At 41.8% G+C, this 20,656-nt stretch overlaps 1 protein-coding gene across 1 annotated transcript in view; it reads right to left on the minus strand.

The window, feature by feature from the left end:
* The window catches only part of LOC126249242 (titin homolog), a 191,132-nt gene that overhangs the window by 50,575 nt on the left and 119,901 nt on the right, over nt 1–20,656 (minus strand). The window contains exons 24-29 of the mRNA XM_049950900.1: nt 20,259–20,495; nt 16,657–16,893; nt 13,059–13,295; nt 9,462–9,698; nt 5,865–6,101; nt 855–1,091 (exon numbers count right to left, since the gene is read on the minus strand). Of these exons, the coding sequence (XP_049806857.1) occupies nt 855–1,091; nt 5,865–6,101; nt 9,462–9,698; nt 13,059–13,295; nt 16,657–16,893; nt 20,259–20,495 (1,422 nt within the window). The remainder of the gene's footprint in view (nt 1–854; nt 1,092–5,864; nt 6,102–9,461; nt 9,699–13,058; nt 13,296–16,656; nt 16,894–20,258; nt 20,496–20,656) is intronic.

Genomic DNA, 20,656 nt, shown 5'->3' on the forward strand with positions numbered 1-20,656 from the left:
ATGAATACTGTTCATCAGTGCCGAGTATTTACAGTATAGGGCTCACAGAAGATGTGGATATCATCCAAAGAAGAGGAAATCGTTTGTCGTTTAGTGGGGGCGAGAAACGTAACATAGATTCTCAATAAAGTCCATCGGAATACGTTACAAGAGATGTTATGTGCATTACGAAGGGGTTTACTATGGAAATTGCGAGAGATCGCTTTCAGAAAAGAGTCAGTCAATATATAACTCCTTCCCAGGGATTTATAGTGCAATTACCAGAATATAAAATTGCGAGGCAGTAGAGCAAATACAGAGGCTAACATACAATCATTCTACTCACGCGCCATTCACTAATGGACCGGCGTAGGGTGGAATCACTTAATGGTACCAGGACAATACAGTACCCTCCGCCACATACTTTGAGGTGGCTTTTGAGGTATGATGCCGATGTACATACAGATACGATGCCTAGGTAACTACTCAAACAGTAAAAATAGTTAAATTTTGAATAATCCCGTTAGAGAGCACTAAATACCACAATCGCTTTACACTTCTAACAGTAGGTACAGAGCATAAGATAACTAAACATACAGATAGGCGTTTATGCAAAATGAGCACTATCTAATCTATTCTACTATAATGTATCCTGAAATAGACAGATACTATTAACTGGTTCCTTTCTGATGAATGCAAGATCTCTGTATGCTGCATGTTTTCAAAGTGCAGTGTTGGCTTCAAATGTTAGTATCATAGTAGAATTCTTATGAGTAAGATAGATCGTACTGGCCCTGCAATTATTACTTTAACAAGCATGCTGCAGTGTCGTTTAAGTACTTAATCAAAGGAATATGACAGAGCGAGGAACTTGCCTCAGTGTGGACGCATGATCTGCACCCTTTAGTGTAGAAGGTCCAGCTACCAATTTCACGGGGGCCGCGACTTCCAGCTGCGGACGCTGTGGCTTCACACCTACATCTTCTTTTCGGTCTCGCTTCTTTTTGTGTGCCTCTCGTGGGCTTCTGGTGTATATTCTCCTGGCCAAACTAATCTCTTCAATTGCATCAATTCCAGGCAGAATTTCTCCTTCTTCAACCTTGTGTTGCTCACTACAAGCATCAATGAACGATTTACCTTCTTGTTACAATAACATACAACATTCGAAAGTTAACATAACAGTTCGTCAGGGCAGAATATTCGCCCCAGTACAATTTGTGATATTCAGTGTGGTCTACCCAATGGTGCCAGTCATTGAGGAAGAAATTTTATCTGTGCAACACATTTTTAGTGTAATATAACTACATCAGTTTGGCATGAGCATGCGTTACTTCAAATTTATACCTTTAACTGCTCTGGACGTGTTTACACGTGCGCGGCCGAAGTGGCCAAGCGGTTCTAGGCGCTACAGTCTGCAACCGCGCGACCGCTACAGTCGCAGGTTTGAATCCTGCCTCGGGCATGGATGTGTGTGATGTCCTTAGGTTAGTTAGCTTTAAGTAGTTCAAAGTTCTAGGGGACTGATGACCTCAGATGTTACGTCCCATAGTGTTCAGAGCCATTTGAACCATTTGAACACGTGCGCCTCTGTACCTGTCCGTGTGTGCTCTGAACGTCTTTACGTATGCCACAAGTCCTTTTATTTACGCGTACACACGTTCAGTTTGCCAGGTAAAAGGACTGGAGGCGAGGGTAAACAAGGTCAGAGCACACAGGGATAGGTACAAATGCGCGCACGTTAACACGTCGAGAGCAGTTAAAGAGTTAACACTTAATATCACATTGTTTTTCTATAAGCTATATATACAAACACGTGTAAGTCACATTTCGTCTTACCTCTGTTTTACGACATGCAGTTACCAGCTTGTCAATGCAGCAGAATAGAAAAAAAAGCTACGAGGCCTGTTATATAATTCTTCCAAAAGAAATTAAAAAGTATTTCGCATTCAGTGCTAAAGATTTTGTAGTGAGTCTTCCTCTTCGCTATTATTGTTAGACTTAGTGCAGCAAATAAATCCATAATATCAACAAGGTTATCACAGATAGCGAAAGTTAATTAATTGTGAGTGATGTTACGCGTGAAATATCCGTCAAGACCGGTAATCGGACGCTTCCATAGACTGTCTGGGCCAGGAAATCTAGTGGTAGAGCGCTTCAGAGAGAACTTAACAGAGAATCGTTAGTAATTTTCCCAATTATGCTGTTCTAATAGAAACGAAATTCCACTTAACACGTACAGATTGCACACCATGCTATCAAAATTGGTGCCACAAACAGCTATTCACCTGACATTATTCTGAATGTCATGTGACAAAATTACATTGAGCGCATTGAGATAGAACTGGGGTAGGCAACGTCTTTGCACTTCTAGGAACAAACAGTCTTGAACGTAACGAATCAGTGAACGTAGAGGAAGATATCACTGATGATAATACTAAGACACCAACTATGACTACAGGTTTTACATGAATCTTAAGCAAGGTTGGAAAATGTTTTTGCATAGGAATAGTTTCAGGTTACAAAGTGCAGTGTATCTGAAAAGTCAATATCAAAAATCCAATTATGAGAACGAAAACGTGCAACACAAATGAGAAGAATTCAAAATTATCATTGAGTATGCTTCACACTAGTATCTTCTGGACAAGGTCTTCAGAGAAAGGAGAAAGCCACTGTGCTTTAATTGTATTTCTAGAGAACAGCTCCATAAACAAAGGGACCGTTTGCACACAATCGAGAGATGTGAATGCCTAACACACAAACAAAAACTGAACGAAGCGGAAGTGAGACTAAACAGAGCAATCAGAGAAGCGTTCCATGACCTTATAAATATGATTTTATCAAGCGATCTGAGAAAAAAGCTATAGAGATTTTAGTCAGATGTAAAGTCAAGTGAGTAGAAGACATCTACTGATTCAGTCACAGTCGATACGGGAATCGAAAAGGAAGATAACCTACAGAATGCCGAAATACTAATTGTGGTCTTCTGACATTGTTTCACCGTGTAGGGTCGTAACACTGTCTTTCCTTTGATTCATCACGAGAACATCGAAACAGCCCATACTGAGATAATTGGAGGAAGAATGAAAAAGCAACTTCAATCGCTTAATAGTGGAATGGCATCATGACAAAATGAGATACCTATAACATTCTACAAATAATATCTCAAAGGTCTTGCACCCTTTATAGCAAGAGTTTATCGTACACTCCTGGAAATGGAAAAAAGAACACACTGACACCGGTGTGTCAGAGCCACCATACTTGCTCCGGACACTGCGAGAGGGCTGTACAAGCAATGATCACACGCACGGCACAGCGGACACACCAGGAACCGCGGTGTTGGCCGTCGAATGGCGCTAGCTGCGCAGCATTTGTGCACCGCCGCCGTCAGTGTCAGCCAGTTTGCCGTGGCATACGGAGCTCCATCGCAGTCTTTAACACTGGTAGCATGCCGCGACAGCGTGGACGTGAACCGTATGTGCAGTTGACGGACTTTGAGCGAGGGCGTATAGTGGGCATGCGGGAGGCCGGGTGGACGTACCGCCGAATTGCTCAACACGTGGGGCGTGAGGTCTCCACAGTACATCGATGTTGTCGCCAGTGGTCGGCGGAAGGTGCACGTGCCCGTCGACCTGGGACCGGACCGCAGCGACGCACGGATGCACGCCAAGACCGTAGGATCCTACGCAGTGCCGTAGGGGACCGCACCGCCACTTCCCAGCAAATTAGGGACACTGTTGCTCCTGGGGTATCGGCGAGGACCATTCGCAACCGTCTCGATGAAGCTGGGCTACGGTCCCGCACACCGTTAGGCCGTTTTCCGCTCACGCCCCAACATCGTGCAGCCCGCCTCCAGTGGTGTCGCGACAGGCGTGAATGGAGGGACGAATGGAGACGTGTCGTCTTCAGCGATGAGAGTCGCTTCTGCCTTGGTGCCAATGATGGTCGTATGCGTGTTTGGCGCCGTGCAGGTGAGCGCCACAATCAGGACTGCATACGACCGAGGCACACAGGGCCAACACCTGGCATCATGGTGTGGGGAGCGATCTCCTACACTGGCCGTACACCACTGGTGATCGTCGAGGGGACACTGAATAGTGCACGGTACATCGAAACCGTCATCGAACCCATCGTTCTACCATTCCTAGACCGGCAAGGGAACTTGCTGTTCCAACGGGACAATGCACGGCCGCATGTATCCCGTGCCACCCGACGTGCTCTAGAAGGTGTAAGTCAACTACCCTGGCCAGCAAGATCTCCGGATCTGTTCCCCATTGAGCATGTTTGGGACTGGATGAAGCGTCGTCTCACGCGGTCTGCACGTCCAGCACGAACGCTGGTCCAACTGAGGCGCCAGGTGGAAATGGCATGGCAAGCCGTTCCACAGGACTACATCCAGCATCTCTGCGAGCGTCCCCATGGGAGAATAGCAGCCTGCATTGCTGCGAAAAACGGATATACACTGTACTAGTGCCGACATTGTGCATGCTCTGTTGCCTGTGTCTATGTGCCTGTGGTTCTGTCAGTGTGATCGTGTGATGTATCTGACCCCAGGAATGTGTCAATAAAGTTTCCCCTTCCTGGGACAATGAATTCACGGTATTCGTATTTCAATTTCCAAGAGTGTAGATCACTTGAGCAACGAACGGTACCTAGTGATTCGAAAAACACCCACGTCTTTCCTGTTACCAAGAAGAGGTGTAGCGCAGATACCCACAACTGTATACCTATATCATCGACGTCAGTCTGTTATAGAATTATCGAACATGCTTTATGCTCAAGACTTATGACATTTTTTCGTTACGAAATACTCCTCCATAAAAAGGAAAATCGATTCCCCTAACAGAGATCGCACGAAACCTGGCTTGCGATTTTCCTCCATGAGGTCAATTGCCTGCTAGGTATCGGCCCTCTGGTTGATGACGTTTTCCTTGGCTTCAGATAGACATTTAAGAAGGTTCTACTTTGGCGCTTAGTGAAAACACTTGAGCTTTTCAAGAATCGGACCACATTTGCGCTTTTTTCGTTCTAATCTTGAATACTGTTCATCAGTACAGAGTCTTTACAGTATAGGGCTCACAGAAGATGTGGATATCCTCCAAACAAGAGGAAATCGTTTGTCGCTTAGTGGGGGCGAGAAACGTAACACAGATTCACAATAAAGTCCATCGGAATACGTTACAAGAGATGTTATGTGCATTACGAAGGGGTTTACTATGGAAATTGCGAGAGATCGCTTTCAGAAAAGAGTCAGTCAATATATTACTCCTTCCCAGGGGTTTATAGTACAATGACCAGAATATAAAATTGCGAGGCAGTAGAGCAAATACAGAGGCTAACAGACAATCATTCTACTTACGCGCCGGTAACTAATGGATCGGCGTAGGGTGGAATCATTTAATGGTACCAGGACAATCCAGTACCCTCCGCCTCATACTTTGAGGTGGCTTTCGAAGTATGATTCCAATGTACATACAGATACGATGCCTAGATAGCTACTCAAACAGTAAAAATAGTTAAATTTGGAATAATCCCGTTAGAGAGAACTAAATACCACAATCGCTTTACACTTCTAACTGTAGGTACAGAGCATAAGATAACTAAACATACAGATAGGCGTTTATGCAAAATGAGCACTATCTAATCTATTCTACTATTTTGTATCCTGAAATAGACAGTTACTATTAAATGGTACCTTTCTGATGAATGCAAGATCTCTGTATGCTGCATGTTTTCAAAGTGCAGTGTTGGCTTCAAATGTTAGTATCATAGTAGAATTCTTATGAGTAAGATAGATCGTACTGGCCCTGCAATTATTACTTTAACAAGCATGCTGCAGTGTCGTTTAAGTACTTAGTCAAAGGAATATAACAGAGCGAGGAACTTGCCTCAGTGAGAACGCATGATCTGCATCCTTTAGTGTAGAAGGTCCAGCTACCGATTTCTCGGAGGCCGCGACTTCCAGCTGCGGACGCTGTGGCTTCACCCCTACATCTTCTTTTCGGTCTCGCTTCTTTCTGTGTGCCTCTCGTGGGCTTCTGTTGTCTATTCTCGCGGCCAAACTAATCTCTTCAATTGCATCAATTCCAGGCAGAATTTCTCCTTCTTCAACCTTGTGTTGCTCACTGCAAGCATCAATGAACGATTTACCTTCATGTTACAATAACATACAACATTCGAAAGTTAACATAACAGTTCGTCAGGGCAGAATATTCGCCCCAGTACAATTTGTGATATTCAGTGTGGTCCACCCAATGGTGCCAGTCATTGAGGAAGAAATTTTATCTGTGCAACACATTTTTAGTTTAATATAACTACATCAGTTTGGCATGAGCATGCGTTACTTCAAATTTATACCTTTAACTGCTCTGGACGTGTTTACACGTGCGCGGCCGAAGTGGCCAAGCGGTTCTAGGCGCTACAGTCTACAACCGCGCGACCGCTACAGTCGCAGGTTTGAATCCTGCCTCGGGCATGGATGTGTGTGATGTCCTTAGGTTAGTTAGCTTTAAGTAGTTCAAAGTTCTAGGGGACTGATGACCTCAGATGTTACGTCCCATAGTGTTCAGAGCCATTTGAACCATTTGAACACGTGCGCCTCTGTACCTGTCCGTGTGTGCTCAGAACGTCTTTACGTATGCCACAAGTCCTTTTATTTACACGTACACACGTTAGTTTGCCAGGTAAAAGGACTGGAGGCGAGGGTAAACAAGGTCAGAGCACACAGGGATAGGTACAAATGCGCGCACGTTAACACGTCGAGAGCAGTTAAAGAGTTAACACTTAATATCACATTGTTTTTCTATAAGCTATATATACAAACACGTGTAAGTCACATTTCGTGTTACCTCTGTTTTACGACATGCAGTTACCAACTTGTCAATGGCAGCAGAATAGAAAAAAAATGCTACGAGGCCTGTTATATAATTCTTCCAAAAGAAATTAAAAAGTGTTTCGCATTCAGTGCTAAAGATTTTGTAGTTTCAATAGCAAAAGGTGAGTCTTACTCATCGCTATTATTGTTAGACTTAGTGCAGCAAATAAATCCATAATATCAACAAGGTTATCACAGATAGCGAATGTTAATTAATTGTGAGTGATGTTACGCGTGAAATATCCGTCAAGACCTGTAATCGGACGCTTCCATAGACCGTCTGGGCCAGGAAATCTAGTGGTAGAGCGCTTCAGAGAGAACTTAACAGAGAATCGTTAGTAATTTTCCCAATTATGCTGTTCTAATAGAAACCAAATTCCACTTAACACGTACAGATTGCACACCATGCTATCAAAATTGGTGCCACAAACAGCTATTCACCTGACATTACTCTGAATATCATGTGACAAAATTACATTGAGCGCATTGAGATAGAACTGGGGTAGGCAACGTCTTTGCACTTCTAGGAACAAACAGTCTTGAACGTAACGAATCAGTGAACGTAGAGGAAGATATCACTGATGATAATACTAAGACACCAACTATGACTACGGGTTTTACATGAATCTTAAGCAAGGTTGGAAAATGTTTTTGCATAGGAATAGTTTCAGGTTACAAAGTGCAGTGTATCTGAAAAGTCAATATCAAAAATTTAGTGATGAGATTCGTGCAGCACAAATGAGAAGAATTCAAAATTATCATTGAGTATGCTTCACACTAGTATCTTCTGGACAAGGTCTTCAGAGACAGGAGAAAGCCACTGTGCTTTAATTGTATTTCTAGAGAACAGCTCCATAAACAAAGGGACCGTTTGCACACAATCGAGAGATGTGAATGCCTAACACACAAACAAAAGCTGAACGAAGCGGAAGTGAGTCTAAAGAGAGCAATCAGAGAAGCGTTCCATGACCTTATAAATACGATTTTATCAAGCGATCTGAGAAAAAAGCTATAGAGATTTTAGTCAGAAGTAAAGTCAGGGAGTCGAAGACATCTACTGATTCAGTCACAGTCGATACTGGAACCGAAAAGGAAGATAACCTACAGAATGCCGAAATACTAATTGCGGTCTTCTGACATTGTTTCACCGTGCAGGGTCGTAACACTGTCTTTCCTTTGATTCATCGCGAGAACGTCGAAACAGCCCATACTGAGATAATTGGAGGGAGAATGAAAAAGCAAATTCAATCGCTTAATAGTGGAATGGCATCAGGACAAAATGAGATACCTATAACATTCTACAAATAATATCTCAAAGGTCTTGCACCCTTTATAGCAGGAGTTTATCGTAGATCACTTGAGCAACGAACGGTACCTAGTGATTCGAAAAACACGCACTTCTTTCCTGTTACCAAGAAGAGGTGTAGCGCAGATACCCACAACTGTATACCTATATCATCGACGTCAGTCTGTTATAGTATTATCGAACATGCTTTATGCTCAAGACTTATGACATTTTTTCGTTACGAAATACTCCTCCATAAAAAGGAAAATCGATTCCACTAACAGAGATCGCACGAAACCTGGCTTGCGCGTTTCCTCCATGAGGTCAATTGCCTGTTAGGTATCGGCGCTCTGGTTGATGACGTTTTCCTTGGCTTCAGATAGACATTTAAGAAGGTTCTACTTTGGCGCTTAGTGAAAACACTTGAGCTTTTCAAGAATCGGACCACATTTGCGCTTTTTTCGTTCGAATCTTGACTACTGTTCATCAGTACAGAGTCTTTACAGTATAGGGCTCAAGGAAGATGTGGATATCATCCAAAGAAGAGGAAACCGTTTGTCGCTTAGTCGGGGCAAGAAACGTAACATAGATTCTCAATAAAGTCCATCGGAATACATTAAAAGAGATGTTATGTGCATTACGAAGGGGTTTACTATGGAAATTGCGAGAGATCTCTTTCATAAAAGAGTCAGTCAATATATTACTCCTTCCCAGGGGTTTATAGTACAATGACCAGAATATAAAATTGCGAGGCAGTAGAGCAAATGCAGAGGATAACAGACAACCTTTCAACTCACGCGCCGTTCACTAATGGATCGGCGTAGGGTGGAATCACTTAATGGTACCAGGACTATCCAGTACCCTCCGCCACATACTTTGAGGTGGCTTTCGAGGTATGATGCCGATGTACACACAGATACGATGCCTAGATAGCTACTCAAACAGTAAAAATAGTTAAATTTTGAATAATCCCGTTAGAGAGCACTAAATACCACAATCGCTTTACACTTCTAACAGTAGGTACAGAGCATAAGATAACTAAACATATAGATAGGCGTTTATGCAAAATGAGCACTATCTAATCTATTCTACTATTTTGTATCCTGAAATAGACAGTTACTATTAAATGGTTCCTTTCTGATGAATGCAAGATCTCTGTATGCTGCATGTTTTCAAAGTGCAGTGTTGGCTTCAAATGTTTGTATCATAGTAGAATTCTTATGAGTAAGATAGATCGTACTGGCCCTGCAATTATTACTTTAACAAGCATGCTGCAGAGTCGTTTAAGTACTTAGTCAAAGGAATATGACAGAGCGAGGAACTTGCCTCAGTGAGGACGCATGATCTGCATCCTTTAGTGTAGAAGGTCCAGCTACCGATTTCTCGGGGGCCGCGACATCCAGCTGCGGACGCTGTGGCTTCACCCCTACATCTTCTTTTCGGTCTTGGTTCTTTTTGTGTGCCTCTCGTGGGCTTCTAGTGTCTATTCTCGTGGCCGAACTAATTTCTTCAATTGCATCAATTCCAGGCAGAATTTCTCCTTTTTCAACCTTGTGTTGCTCACTACAAGCATCAATGAACGATTTACCTTCATGTTACAATAACATACAACATTCGAAAGTTAACATAAGAGTTCGTCAGGGCAGAATATTCGCCCCAGTACAATTTGTGATATTCAGTGTGGTCTACCCAATGGTGCCAGTCATTGTGGAAGAAATTTTATCTGTGCAACACATTTTTAGTTTAATATAACTACATCAGTTTGGCATGAGCATGCGTTACTTCAAATTTATACCTTTAACTGCTCTGGACGTGTTTACACGTGCGCGGCCGAAGTGGCCAAGCGGTTCTAGATGCTACAGTCTGCAACCGCGCGACCGCTACAGTCGCAGGTTTGAATCCTGCCTCGGCCATGGATGTGTGTGATGTCCTTAGGTTAGTTAGGTTTAAGTAGTTCAAAGTTCTAGGGGACTGATGACCTCAGATGTTACGTCCCATAGTGTTCAGAGCCATTTGAACCATTTGAACACGTGCGCCTCTGTACCTGTCCGTGTGTGCTCTGAACGTCTTTACGTATGCCACAAGTCCTTTTATTTACGCGTACACACGTTAGTTTGCCAGGTAAAAGGACTGGAGGCGAGGGTAAACAAGGTCAGAGCACACAGGGATAGGTACAAATGCGCGCACGTTAACACGTCGAGAGCAGTTAAAGAGTTAACACTTAATATCACATTGTTTTTCTATAAGCTATATATACAAACACGTGTAAGTCACATTTCGTGTTACCTCTGTTTTACGACATGCAGTTACCAACTTGTCAATGGCAGCAGAATAGAAAAAAAAGCTACGAGGCCTGTTATATAATTCTTCCAAAAGAAATTAAAAAGCATTTCGCATTCAGTGCTAAAGATTTTGTAGTTTCAATAGCAAAAGGTGAGTCTTACTCTTCGCTATAATTGTTAGACTTAGTGCAGCAAAGAAATCCATAATATCAACAAGGTTATCACAGATAGCGAAAGTTAATTAATTGTGAGTGATGTTACGCGTGAAATATCCGTCAAGACCTGTAATCGGACGCTTCCATAGACCGTCTGGGCCAGGAAATCTAGTGGTAGAGCGCTTCAGAGAGAACTTAACAGAGAATCGTTAGTAATTTTCCCAATTATGCTGTTCTAATAGAAACCAAATTCCACTTAACACGTACAGATTGCACACCATGCTATCAAAATTGGTGCCACAAACAGCTATTCACCTGACATTATTCTGAATGTCATGTGACAAAATTACATTGAGCGCATTGAGATAGAACTGGGGTAGGCAACGTCTTTGCACTTCTAGGAACAAACAGTCTTGAACGTAACGAATCAGTGAACGTAGAGGAAGATATCACTGATGATAATACTAAGACACCAACTATGACTACAGGTTTTACATGAATCTTAAGCAAGGTTGGAAAATGTTTTTGCATAGGAATAGTTTCAGGTTACAAAGTGCAGTGTATCTGAAAAGTCAATATCAAAAATTTAGTGATGAGATTCGTGCAGCACAAATGAGAAGAATTCAAAATTATCATTGAGTATGCTTCACACTAGTATCTTCTGGACAAGGTCTTCAGAGACAGGAGAAAGCCACTGTGCTTTAATTGTATTTCTAGAGAACAGCTCCATAAACAAAGGGACCTTTTGCACACAATCGAGAGATGTGAATGCCTAACACACAAACAAAAGCTGAACGAAGCGGAAGTGAGTCTAAAGAGAGCAATCAGAGAAGCGTTCCATGACCTTATACATATGATTTTATCAAGCGCTCTGAGAAAAAAGCTAAAGAGATTTTAGTCAGATGTAAAGTCAAGTGAGTTGAAGACATCTACTGATTCAGTCACAGTCGATACGGGAACCGAAAAGGAAGATAACCTACAGAATGCCGAAATACTAATTGCGGTCTTCTGACATTGTTTCACCGTGTAGGGTCGTAACACTGTCTTTCCTTTGATTCATCGCGAGAACGTCGAAACAGCCCAGACTGAGATAATTGGAGGGAGAATGAAAAAGCAAATTCAATCGCTTAATAGTGGAATGGCATCAGGACAAAATGAGATACCTATAACATTCTACAAATAATATCTCAAAGGTCTTGCACCCTTTATAGCAAGAGTTTATCGTAGATCACTTGAGCAACGAACGGTACCTAGTGATTCGAAAAACACGCACGTCTTTCCTGTTACCAAGAAGAGGTGTAGCGCAGATACCCACAACTGTATACCTATATCATCGACGTCAGTCTGTTATAGAATTATCGAACATGCTTTATGCTCAAGACTTATGACATTTTTTCGTTACGAAATACTCCTCCATAAAAAGGAAAATCGATTCCCCTAACAGAGATCGCACGAAACCTGGCTTGCGCTTTTCCTCCATGAGGTCAATTGCCTGCTAGGTATCGGCCCTCTGGTTGATGACGTTTTCCTTGGCTTCAGATAGACATTTAAGAAGGTTCTACTTTGGCGCTTAGTGAAAACACTTGAGCTTTTCAAGAATCGGACCACATTTGCGCTTTTTTCGTTCTAATCTTGAATACTGTTCATCAGTACAGAGTCTTTACAGTATAGGGCTCACAGAAGATGTGGATATCCTCCAAAGAAGAGGAAATCGTTTGTCGCTTATTGGGGGCAAGAAACGTAACACAGATTCACAATAAAGTCCATCGGAATACGTTACAAGAGATGTTATGTGCATTACGAAGGGGTTTACTATGGAAATTGCGAGAGATCGCTTTCAGAAAAGAGTCAGTCAATATATTACTCCTTCCCAGGGGTTTATAGTACAATGACCAGAATATAAAATTGCGAGGCAGTAGAGCAAATACAGAGGCTAACAGACAATCATTCTACTTACGCGCCGTTCACTAATGGATCGGCGTATTGTGGAATCATTTAATGGTACCAGGACAATCCAGTACCCTCCGCCTCATACTTTGAGGTGGCTTTCGACGTATGATTCCAATGTACATACAGATACGATGCCTAGATAGCTACTCAAACAGTAAAAATAGTTAAATTTTGAATAATCCCGTTAGAGAGAACTAAATACCACAATCGCTTTACACTTCTAACAGTAGGTACAGAGCATAAGATAACTAAACATACAGATAGGCGTTTATGCTAAATGAGCACTATCTAATCTATTCTACTATTTTTTATCCTGAAATAGACAGTTACTATTAAATGGTTCCTTTCTGATGAATGCAAGATCTCTGTATGCTGCATGTTTTCAAAGTGCAGTGTTGGCTTCAAATGTTTGTATCATAGTAGAATTCTTATGAGTAAGATAGATCGTACTGGCCCTGCAATTATTACTTTAACAAGCATGCTGCAGTGTCGTTTAAGTACTTAGTCAAAGGAATATAACAGAGCGAGGAACTTGCCTCAGTGAGGACGCATGATCTGCATCCTTTAGTGTAGAAGGTCCAGCTACCGATTTCTCGGAGGCCGCGACTTCCAGCTGCGGACGCTGTGGCTTCACCCCTACATCTTCTTTTCGGTCTCGCTTCTTTCTGTGTGCCTCTCGTGGGCTTCTGTTGTCTATTCTCGCGGCCAAACTAATCTCTTCAATTGCATCAATTCCAGGCAGAATTTCTCCTTCTTCAACCTTGTGTTGCTCACTGCAAGCATCAATGAACGATTTACCTTCATGTTACAATAACATACAACATTCGAAAGTTAACATAACAGTTCGTCAGGGCAGAATATTCGCCCCAGTACAATTTGTGATATTCAGTGTGGTCCACCCAATGGTGCCAGTCATTGAGGAAGAAATTTTATCTGTGCAACACATTTTTAGTTTAATATAACTACATCAGTTTGGCATGAGCATGCGTTACTTCAAATGTATACCTTTAACTGCTCTGGACGTGTTTACACGTGCGCGGCCGAAGTGGCCAAGCGGTTCTAGGCGCTACAGTCTACAACCGCGCGACCGCTACAGTCGCAGGTTTGAATCCTGCCTCGGGCATGGATGTGTGTGATGTCCTTAGGTTAGTTAGCTTTAAGTAGTTCAAAGTTCTAGGGGACTGATGACCTCAGATGTTACGTCCCATAGTGTTCAGAGCCATTTGAACCATTTGAACACGTGCGCCTCTGTACCTGTCCGTGTGTGCTCTGAACGTCTTTACGTGTGCCACAAGTCCTTTTATTTACGCGTACACACGTTCAGTTTGCCAGGTAAAAGGACTGGAGGCGAGGGTAAACAAGGTCAGAGCACACAGGGATAGGTACAAATGCGCGCACGTTAACACGTCGAGAGCAGTTAAAGAGTTAACACTTAATATCACATTGTTTTTCTATAAGCTATATATACAAACACGTGTAAGTCACATTTCGTCTTACCTCTGTTTTACGACATGCAGTTACCAACTTGTCAATGGCAGCAGAATAGAAAAAAAATGCTACGAGGCCTGTTATATAATTCTTCCAAAAGAAATTAAAAAGTGTTTCGCATTCAGTGCTAAAGATTTTGTAGTTTCATTAGCAAAAGGTGAGTCTTACTCTTCGCTATTATTGTTAGACTTAGTGCAGCAAATAAATCCATAATATCAACAAGGTTATCACAGATAGCGAATGTTAATTAATTGTGAGTTATGTTACGCGTGAAATATCCGTCAAGACCTGTAATCGGACGCTTCCATAGACCGTCTGGGCCAGGAAATCTAGTGGTCGAGCGCTTCAGAGAGAACTTAACAGAGAATCGTTAGTAATTTTCCCAATTATGCTGTTCTAATAGAAACCAAATTCCACTTAACACGTACAGATTGCACACCATGCTATCAAAATTGGTGCCACAAACAGCTATTCACCTGACATTACTCTGAATATCATGTGACAAAATTACATTGAGCGCATTGAGATAGAACTGGGGTAGGCAACGTCTTTGCACTTCTAGGAACAAACAGTCTTGAACGTAACGAATCAGTGAACGTAGAGGAAGATATCACTGATGATAATACTAAGACACCAACTATGACTACGGGTTTTACATGAATCTTAAGCAAGGTTGGAAAATGTTTTTGCATAGGAATAGTTTCAGGTTACAAAGTGCAGTGTATCTGAAAAGTCAATATCAAAAATTTAGTGATGAGATTCGTGCAGCACAAATGAGAAGAATTCAAAATTATCATTGAGTATGCTTCACACTAGTATCTTCTGGACAAGGTCTTCAGAGACAGGAGAAAGCCACTGTGCTTTAATTGTATTTCTAGAGAACAGCTCCATAAACAAAGGGACCGTTTGCACACAATCGAGAGATGTGAATGCCTAACACACAAACAAAAGCTGAACGAAGCGGAAGTGAGTCTAAAGAGAGCAATCAGAGAAGCGTTCCATGACCTTATAAATACGATTTTATCAAGCGATCTGAGAAAAAAGCTATAGAGATTTTAGTCAGAAGTAAAGTCAGGGAGTCGAAGACATCTACTGATTCAGTCACAGTCGATACTGGAACCGAAAAGGAAGATAATCTACAGAATGCCGAAATACTAATTGCGGTCTTCTGACATTGTTTCACCATGCTGGGTCGTAACACTGTCTTTCCTTTGATTCATCGCGAGAATGTCGAAACAGCCCATACTGAGATAATTGGAGGAAGAATGAAAAAGCAACTTCAATCGCTTAATAGTGGAATGGCATCATGACAAAATGAGATACCTATAACATTCTACAAATAATATCTCAAAGGTCTTGCACCCTTTATAGCAAGAGTTTATCGTAGATCACTTGAGCAACGAACGGTACCTAGTGATTCGAAAAACACGCACGTCTTTCCTGTTACCAAGAAGAGGTGTAGCGCAGATACCCACAACTGTATACCTATATCATCGACGTCAGTCTGTTATAGTATTATCGGACATGCTTTATGCTCAAGACTTATGACATTTTTTCGTTACGAAATACTCCTCCATAAAAAGGAAAATCGATTCCACTAACAGAGATCGCACGAAACCTGGCTTGCGCTTTTCCTCCATGAGGTCAATTGCCTGTTAGGTATCGGCGCTCTGGTTGATGACGTTTTCCTTGGCTTCAGATAGACATTTAAGAAGGTTCTACATTGGCGCTTAGTGAAAACACTTGAGCTTTTCAAGAATCTGACCACATTTGCGCTTTTTTCGTTCGAATCTTGACTACTGTTCATCAGTACAGAGTCTTTACAGTACAGGGCTCAAGGAAGATGTGGATATCATCCAAAGAAGAGGAAATCGTTTGTCGCTTAGTGGGGGCAAGAAACGTAACATAGATTCTCACTAAAGTCCATCGGAATACATTAAAAGAGATGTTATGTGCATTACGAAGGGGTTTACTATGGAAATTGCGAGAGATCTCTTTCAGAAAAGAGTCAGTCAATATATTACTCCTTCCCAGGGGTTTATAGTACAATGACCAGAATATAAAATTGCGAGGCAGTAGAGCAAATGCAGAGGATAACAGACAACCTTTCAACTCACGCGCCGTTCACTAATGGATCGGCGTAGGGTGGAATCACTTAATGGTACCAGGACAATCCAGTACCCTCCGCCACATACTTTGAGGTGGCTTTCGAGGTATGATGCCGATGTACACACAGATACGATGCCTAGATAGCTACTCAAACAGTAAAAATAGTTAAATTTTGAATAATCCCGTTAGAGAGCACTAAATACCACAATCGCTTTACACTTCTAACAGTAGGTACAGAGCATAAGATAACTAAACATATAGATAGGCGTTTATGCTAAATGAGCACTATCTAATCTATTCTACTATTTTGTATCCTGAAATAGACAGTTACTATTAAATGGTTCCTTTCTGATGAATGCAAGATCTCTGTATGCTGCATGTTTTCAAAGTGCAGTGTTGGCTTCAAATGTTTGTATCATAGTAGAATTCTTATGAGTAAGATAGATCGTACTGGCCCTGCAATTATTACTTTAACAAGCATGCTGCAGTGTCGTTTAAGTACTTAGTCAAAGGAATATGACAGAGCGAGGAACTTGCCTCAGTGAGGACGCATGATCTGCATCCTTTAGTGTAGAAGGTCCAGCTACCGATTTCTCGGGGGCCGCGACTTCCAGCTGCGGACGCTGTGGCTTCACCCCTACATCTTCTTTTCGGTCTTGGTTCTTTTTGTGTGCCTCTCGTGGGCTTCTAGTGTCTATTCTCGTGGCCGAACTAATTTCTTCAATTGCATCAATTCCAGGCAGAATTTCTCCTTCTTCAACCTTGTGTTGCTCACTACAAGCATCAATGAACGATTTACCTTCATGTTACAATAACATACAACATTCGAAAGTTAACATAAGAGTTCGTCAGGGCAGAATATTCGCCCCAGTACAATTTGTGATATTCAGTGTGGTCTACCCAATGGTGCCAGTCATTGAGGAAGAAATTTTATCTGTGCAACACACTTTAGTTTAATATAACTACATCAGTTTGGCATGAGCATGCGTTACTTCAAATTTATACCTTTAACTGCTCTGGACGTGTTTACACGTGCGCGGCCGAAGTGGCCAAGCGGTTCTAGGCGCTACAGTCTGCAACCGCGCGACCGCTACAGTCGCAGGTTTGAATTCTGCCTCGGCCATGGATGTGTGTGATGTCCTTAGGTTAGTTAGCTTTAAGTAGTTCAAAGTTCTAGGGGACTGATGACCTCAGATGTTACGTCCCATAGTGTTCAGAGCCATTTGAACCATTTGAACACGTGCGCCTCTGTACCTGTCCGTGTGTGCTCTGAACGTCTTTACGTATGCCACAAGTCCTTTTATTTACGCGTACACACGTTCAGTTTGCCAGGTAAAAGGACTGGAGGCGAGGGTAAACAAGGTCAGAGCACACAGGGATAGGTACAAATGCGCGCACGTTAACACGTCGAGAGCAGTTAAAGAGTTAACACTTAATATCACATTGTTTTTCTATAAGCTATATATACAAACACGTGTAAGTCACATTTCGTGTTACCTCTGTTTTACGACATGCAGTTACCAACTTGTCAATGGCAGCAGAATAGAAAAAAAAGCTACGAGGCCTGTTATATAATTCTTCCAAAAGAAATTAAAAAGTATTTCGCATTCAGTGCTAAAGATTTTGTAGTTTCAATAGCAAAAGGTGAGTCTTACTCTTCGCTATAATTGTTAGACTTAGTGCAGCAAAGAAATCCATAATATCAACAAGGTTATCACAGATAGCGAAAGTTAATTAATTGTGAGTGATGTTACGCGTGAAATATCCGTCAAGACCTGTAATCGGACGCTTCCATAGACCGTCTGGGCCAGGAAATCTAGTGGTCGAGCGCTTCAGAGAGAACTTAACAGAGAATCGTTAGTAATTTTCCCAATTATGCTGTTCTAATAGAAACCAAATTCCACTTAACACGTACAGATTGCACACCATGCTATCAAAATTGGTGCCACAAACAGCTATTCACCTGACATCATTCCGAATGTCATGTGACAAAATTACATTGAGCGCATTGAGATAGAACTGGGGTAGGCAACGTCTTTGCACTTCTAGGAACAAACAGTCTTGAACGTAACGAATCAGTGAACGTAGAGGAAGATATCACTGATGATAATACTAAGACACCAACTATGACTACAGGTTTTACATGAATCTTAAGCAAGGTTGGAAAATGTTTTTGCATAGGAATAGTTTCAGGTTACAAAGTGCAGTGTATCTGAAAAGTCAATATCAAAAATCCAATGATGAGAACGAAAACGTGCAACACAAATGAGAAGAATTCAAAATTATCATTGAGTATGCTTCACACTAGTATCTTCTGGACAAGGTCTTCAGAGACAGGAGAAAGCCACTGTGCTTTAATTGTATTTCTAGAGAACAGCTCCATAAACAAAGGGACCTTTTGCACACAATCGAGAGATGTGAATGCCTAACACACAAACAAAAGCTGAACGAAGCGGAAGTGAGTCTAAAGAGAGCAATCAGAGAAGCGTTCCATGACCTTATACATATGATTTTATCAAGCGATCTGAGAAAAAAGCTAAAGAGATTTTAGTCAGATGTAAAGTCAAGTGAGTTGAAGACATCTACTGATTCAGTCACAGTCGATACTCGAACCGAAAAGGAAGATAACCTACAGAATGCCGAAATACTAATTGCGGTCTTCTGACATTGTTTCACCGTGTAGGGTCGTAACACTGTCTTTCCTTTGATTCATCGCGAGAACGTCGAAACAGCCCAGACTGAGATAATTGGAGGGAGAATGAAAAAGCAAATTCAATCGCTTAATAGTGGAATGGCATCAGGACAAAATGAGATACCTATAACATTCTACAAATAATATCTCAAAGGTCTTGCACCCTTTATAGCAAGAGTTTATCGTAGATCACTTGAGCAACGAACGGTACCTAGTGATTCGAAAAACACGCACGTCTTTCCTGTTACCAAGAAGAGGTGTAGCGCAGATACCCACAACTGTATACCTATATCATCGACGTCAGTCTGTTATAGAATTATCGAACATGCTTTATGCTCAAGACTTATGACATTTTTTCGTTACGAAATACTCCTCCATAAAAAGGAAAATCGATTCCCCTAACAGAGATCGCACGAAACCTGGCTTGCGCTTTTCCTCCATGAGGTCAATTGCCTGCTGGGTATCGGCCCTCTGGTTGATGACGTTTTCCTTGGCTTCAGATAGACATTTAAGAAGGTTCTACTTTGGCGCTTAGTGAAAACACTTGAGCTTTTCAAGAATCGGACCACATTTGCGCTTTTTTCGTTCTAATCTTGAATACTGTTCATCAGTACAGAGTCTTTACAGTATAGGGCTCACAGAAGATGTGGATATCCTCCAAAGAAGAGGAAATCGTTTGTCGCTTATTGGGGGCAAGAAACGTAACACAGATTCACAATAAAGTCCATCGGAATACGTTACAAGAGATGTTATGTGCATTACGAAGGGGTTTACTATGGAAATTGCGAGAGATCGCTTTCAGAAAAGAGTCAGTCAATATATTACTCCTTCCCAGGGGTTTATAGTACAATGACCAGAATATAAAATTGCGAGGCAGTAGAGCAAATACAGAGGCTAACAGACAATCATTCTACTTACGCGCCGTTCACTAATGGATCGACGTATTGTGGAATCATTTAATGGTACCAGGACAATCCAGTACCCTCCGCCTCATACTTTGAGGTGGCTTTCGACGTATGATTCCAATGTACATACAGATACGATGCCTAGATAGCTACTCAAACAGTAAAAATAGTTAAATTTTGAATAATCCCGTTAGAGAGAACTAAATACCACAATCGCTTTACACTTCTAACAGTAGGTACAGAGCATAAGATAACTAAACATACAGATAGGCGTTTATGCTAAATGAGCACTATCTAATCTATTCTACTATTTTTTATCCTGAAATAGACAGTTACTATTAAATGGTTCCTTTCTGATGAATGCAAGATCTCTGTATGCTGCATGTTTTCAAAGTGCAGTGTTGGCTTCAAATGTTTGTATCATAGTAGAATTCTTATGAGTAAGATAGATCGTACTGGCCCTGCAATTATTACTTTAACAAGCATGCTGCAGTGTCGTTTAAGTACTTAGTCAAAGGAATATAACAGAGCGAGGAACTTGCCTCAGTGAGGACGCATGAATTGCATCCTTTAGTGTAGAAGGTCCAGCTACCGATTTCTCGGAGGCCGCGACTTCCAGCTGCGGACGCTGTGGCTTCACCCCTACATCTTCTTTTCGGTCTCGCTTCTTTCTGTGTGCCTCTCGTGGGCTTCTGTTGTCTATTCTCGCGGCCAAACTAATCTCTTCAATTGCATCAATTCCAGGCAGAATTTCTCCTTCTTCAACCTTGTGTTGCTCACTGCAAGCATCAATGAACGATTTACCTTCATGTTACAATAACATACAACATTCGAAAGTTAACATAACAGTTCGTCAGGGCAGAATATTCGCCCCAGTACAATTTGTGATATTCAGTGTGGTCTACCCAATGGTGCCAGTCATTGAGGAAGAAATTTTATC

The sequence above is a fragment of the Schistocerca nitens genome, chromosome 3 (genome assembly GCF_023898315.1).
Source record: "Schistocerca nitens isolate TAMUIC-IGC-003100 chromosome 3, iqSchNite1.1, whole genome shotgun sequence".
NCBI lineage: Eukaryota > Metazoa > Arthropoda > Insecta > Orthoptera > Acrididae > Schistocerca > Schistocerca nitens.